This window comes from Apteryx rowi, unplaced genomic scaffold, assembly GCF_003343035.1.
Source record: "Apteryx rowi isolate R43461 unplaced genomic scaffold, aptRow1 scaffold_56, whole genome shotgun sequence".
NCBI classification, from domain to species: Eukaryota; Metazoa; Chordata; class Aves; order Apterygiformes; family Apterygidae; genus Apteryx; species Apteryx rowi.
The window spans coordinates 488,594-493,358 of NW_020450827.1; the positions used below are offsets into that span (position 1 = coordinate 488,594).

The 4,765-nt window shown below is 69.7% G+C and overlaps 1 protein-coding gene across 1 annotated transcript in view; it reads left to right on the forward strand.

Annotated features, from left to right (window-relative positions):
* The window catches only part of BMP1 (bone morphogenetic protein 1), a 14,173-nt gene extending 12,213 nt beyond the window's left edge, over window positions 1-1,960 (forward strand). Inside the window, exons 16-20 of the mRNA XM_026081678.1 lie at window positions 483-608; window positions 679-806; window positions 899-1,112; window positions 1,277-1,527; window positions 1,826-1,960. Coding sequence (XP_025937463.1) covers window positions 483-608; window positions 679-806; window positions 899-1,112; window positions 1,277-1,527; window positions 1,826-1,960 — 854 coding nt within the window. The remainder of the gene's footprint in view (window positions 1-482; window positions 609-678; window positions 807-898; window positions 1,113-1,276; window positions 1,528-1,825) is intronic.
* The last annotated feature ends 2,805 nt before the right edge of the window (window positions 1,961-4,765 follow it).

A 4,765-nucleotide genomic window follows, 5' to 3' on the forward strand; every position in this document is an offset into this window, starting at 1 on the left:
CGCCCCCTTTCCCATCGTTTTTAGACTCTTCCGGTTTGTCATTGACCAGTTGACCTTGTTTCCGATTTTTATCGTGTCTGTGACATTTCCTGTCGATGAGTAAAGAGGGACTCCCGCGTCCTGGTCTTTCTTGTGCATCTTTGGTTGTCACTGTGTGTTTTTCTGCCTACCCGTCTGTCCCGTAAGCAGGTAATGGTTGTGGCCCCGTGCGCGCTGAGCCCGGGCGAGGGCCGCCCCTCTCCCGCCGGCCGCCGGAGCTGCCGCCGCGGCACGGGGACGCGCAGCTGCTTGCTGCTGGCCGCAGGCGCTTGCTTGGCTGGTCGCTGCGCTCGGATGCGCATCTGGGCTCGGAGGAGGCAGGGGCCAGCTCGCACCCATGCATCGAGCCGGAGCCGTGCGCGGGCACCCGGACGCGGCACCGGGGCTTCTGCTTGCCCGGCCGCGCCGCCCCGCTCACCCGCGCCCCGTCCCTTCTCTCCTAGACAAGGACGAGTGCTCCAAGAACAACGGCGGCTGCCAGCACGAGTGCCTCAACTCCTTCGGCAGCTACGAGTGCCAGTGCCGCAGCGGCTTCGTGCTGCACGACAACAAGCACGACTGCAAGGAAGGTGGGTCGGAGCCCCCCGCGCCGCGCCGGCGCCGCCGGGGGCCCAGCCCTCACCCCCACTCTGCCCGCAGCCGGCTGCGACCACAAGGTGACGTCCATCTCGGGGACCATCACCAGCCCCAACTGGCCCGATAAGTACCCCAGCAAGAAGGAGTGCACGTGGGCCATCGCCACCACCGCGGGCCACCGCGTCAAGCTGGTAACGTAGAGCGGGGGGCGGTGTAGAGGGGCCGCGCCGGGGCTGGCCGCGCCGGCCCCGCTGAGCGCCGCCGGCTGCTCTCCCCGCCGCAGACCTTCGCGGAGCTGGACATCGAGGCGCAGCAGGAGTGCACCTACGACCACCTGGAGGTTTACGACGGGCGCGACGCCAAAGCGCCCGTGCTGGGCCGGTTCTGCGGCGCCAAGGAGCCCGAGCCGCTCGTCTCCTCCGGCAACAAGATGTTCCTCAAGTTCGTCTCGGACAACTCGGTGCAGAAGAAGGGCTTCGAGGCCACGCACTCCACAGGTACCCGCCGGCTCCCAGCCCAGGGGGGTTCGGGCAACGTCCGGGCGGGGGGCACGGAAAGGCGCCGGGCACGGACAGCCGCAGCGGACCCAGCGCCGGGCACGGGGCACTGAGCCCGCCGGCGCCGTGCCTCCTAACCGCCCCGCTGTTGGGTTCTCCCCAAGTGTGCGGGGGCCAGATGCGCGCCGAGGTGCAGACCAAGGACTTGTATTCGCACGCGCAGTTCGGGGACAACAACTACCCGGGCGGCACGGACTGCGAGTGGGTGATCATGGCTGAGGAGGGCTACGGCGTGGAGCTCATCTTCCAGACCTTTGAGATCGAGGAGGAGGCCGACTGTGGCTACGACTACATGGAGCTCTTCGACGGCTACGACGGCACGGCCCCCCGCCTCGGCCGATACTGCGGGTCTGGGGTGAGCGATGCAGAGAGGCCGCAGCCCCCGGTTAGCCCGGCCAGCTCAGCCCTGCACCCGGGAGCGTGCCCCGGGGTATCTGGGGCTCTAAGCAAGGGTGCAATCCCCCCAGGCAGCGCCAGCTTGCAGGCGGCGTTGCAAGTATTGCAGTGATTTTGCACCTTTTGCACCTTCCCGGTAGCAAATCCCAGCAGGGCAACGGAGCAAGCAGGGCCCCGACGCTCGAGCATCCCTGGGAGGGGGCCGGGGTCCCGCCGGGGCCGAGCCCACGGCCCTGACCGCTTCTCTCCCTTGCCAGCCGCCGGAGGAAGTCTACTCGGCCGGCGATTCGGTGATGATCCGCTTCCACTCGGACGACACCATCAACAAGAAGGGTTTCCACCTTCGCTACACCAGCACCAAGTTCCAGGACACGCTGCACACGAGGAAATGACGGCCCGCGGGCCCCGGCCCGGCTGGCCCCGCGCGGCGGCCGGGCAGCAGCAGCAGCAGCAGCAGCAGCGGCGGGGGGAAGAGGAGGAGGAGGAGGAGGAGGAGGAGGGCCGGGAGGAAGGGGGGAGCGCTCCCCCGCACGGACTGCACGGAGGAGCACACAGCCAACCTCAGCACTCAGACACGCTCGCACGGGGCCCCGGGGCTCGGGCGCCGGCGGGCACGCGGTTGGGAGCGGGGCGGGCGAGGGGGCATGCCCGCGGGGRCGCCYGCCGCGGCCGGGCCCYGCTCTCCTTCCTCGGCTCGGCCGAGCCGGTCACAGCTCTCTGAATGTACAAGCCAGTCCCCGGGAAGAGCCCCCCCACACAAGGTGCTGTCTCTCTCTTGTAACGGTGTAATAAATACTCTTGTACTTGGACGGAGAAGCCTCTTTGCTCGGGGTCGCTTTGCCCTTGAGCCCCGGGGGGGGGAACGGCGCTGAGCAGGGCTCGCTGCGCTGCCGGCCAAAACGCTGCTCCCGGGGGGAAAAGGCGCAAGGAAACTTATGACATCATCCCCGCAGGCGGTGACGTCACAGGGCCGCCGGCGGGGAGATGGGGCCGGCAGGGGCGCGGCGGGCGGCATGAGCCCGGCCGAGAAGCGATGGCAGGACGCGCCGCCCCCCCCGAGGCAGCTCCCCGGGAAGATCAGCGTCACCTTCTCCATGGCCCGGTGCATCCGGCAGAGCCCCCGCGCGGCCGCCCGCCCGGCCCCGCGCCCCGCTGCCCGGCCCCGGGGCAGAGCCCGGCAGCCCGGGGACGCGGGCACCCCACAGACGTCCCGCGGCAAAGCCGAGGGCAGCACCGGGGGCGACTGCGGCGTGCCGCTCCGCCACGTGCGCCTCCGAGGTTATTCCAGCAGCGAGTCCGGCAGCGGGAGCGGGAGCGAGCCCACGCTTCCCTGCAAAGCCTGCAGGGGAGGAAAGCGCGGGGCTCCTCGCCGGCGCAGAGGCGCTTTTCCTAGCAGAAGGACGAGCCGGCCGGGACGGCGTGGGAGGAAGAGGAAGGGAGCGCGGCGCGAGGCATGGCCGCGAGCCATCCCTGCCACCCTGCTCCTGGAGGTGCCGGTGACGCTGTGCCTGGCCGGGGTGGAGGGGGCCGCGCGGGCRTCCTGCCCGAGCCCCGCGGCGCCGGCGGCAGATGGGGACGTGACGGAGGCATCCGGCGGACGGAAGGGGCTCGGCGGGGAGCAGCCCGGGGCCRGGCAGAAGGGGACAGCGAGCTGCGGCCGGTGGCTCCCCAAGGGCATTGCGTGCCAGCAGGGAGCCGGCGCCGAGGGAGAAGGGAAGCAGGGCAAGAGCGAGGCGGGGAGCGCCGGGTGGTGGGACAGCCTCCAGAGCTGGCTGCTGTCCCTCGAAACCTATTTGGAAAATGCAATCAAAGCCTAGCCGTGGCGGCCAGACCCTGCGCTGGCTCGAGTGTGTCGTCAGCCCTGGCATGCGTGGGCGGCCCGGCGTGGACCATCTGCCAGAGCCGGGAGCCGCGAAGGCGCTGCTCCGTTTTGCACGCCTGCGGGTCGGTGCAAGCGCCTGGCGTGCGGCGGTGCTGGCAGGCTCCTCGCCCGCGGCCCACCAGCCCCCAGCCGGGTTTCACCCTGCGTTCCAGGGCCCCGGGCAGCCCTGGGGGATGCAGCCGGGATGCGTGCCGGGAGGATGCCCACACCAGAGCCGCCTGCCTCCTCCGACGCCTGTCAGTCAACGCTGAGGAGCAGCTGAAGGAGCAGAGCAATCAGCTGATTGCAATGCTCATCAGGCCATAAGGAGGGGGTGGCTGTGCACCCTCTCCTGGAGGCAGGCAGCATTGCTCGGCTGTGGGTCGCTCGTTGGGTGCTGGGCTCTGCCCTGCAGCGAGCTGGCTGCTCCTGCGCAGCCCCGGTTGCCCCCGGCCCTGTTGCATGCAATAACCTTTGGTTAAGGAGCTCGGCCCGCCGGGCACTGGGGAGATGCTGGGCATCGCAGGTAAGTGCCGCAGAGAGGTGCTCGCCCCTGCGCCGCTTCGCCTCGTGTCTCCAGCCCCCGGTGAAGCTGGCGGCGTGCATTTCCGCACGGGAGGCAGTGCAAGCTGCCGGCGGGGGACTCTGCACCCGGTGGCCTGTGCATGTTCCCTGGCAGGGGGAGAGCAGGCACCAAGTTTCCTCTCCTTTTTCTTGTGTTTCCTGCTAGTATTCCTAGTGGGATAATGGAATAACGACAGCGCGAGGGCTCTCGCATAGCAGCTCCTCTCTGTGCTCGCCTGACTTGCAAAGGGAGCCTGCGCCCCGCGGTTCGCCGGGAGGAAGGAGGGCGGATGGCCGCTTGGCTTGTGGAGCTGGGCTGGCAGCGCTTGGGGTCCCGCACCTCGGGGGGGGGGGGGGCTGCTCTTCAAAGCCTCTCCGAAATCGCCAGCATGCAACAGGCTCAGCATGGAGAGTGCCGTCAGGGATGGGGCTGGGGAGGTTTTCGGGTGGCAGGGACACCCTGGAGTTGCCCACCCGGGGGGAGAGCAATGCCCCTGAGGGCTCCCCGCCTGGGGAGTTCGCAGCCCCCCCGGTGAGGGCTGGGCGAGGGCAGCCGGGTGCCGGCGCCGATGCTCCCCGCGCGTCCCTCCGCGCCGCCCCAGCCCCACCGTCTGCACCCGCCCCGTCCTCCCCGAGCCGGAGCAGGGGCCCTGGGGGCAAAGACAGCGCGACATGGCCCGCGGCGACTGCACACAGTTTATTGATACACCGCCAGCACAGCACAGGGTGGCTCGGGGACGGGGTGGCTCTGTTCTACCGTTACAGCGTGCAT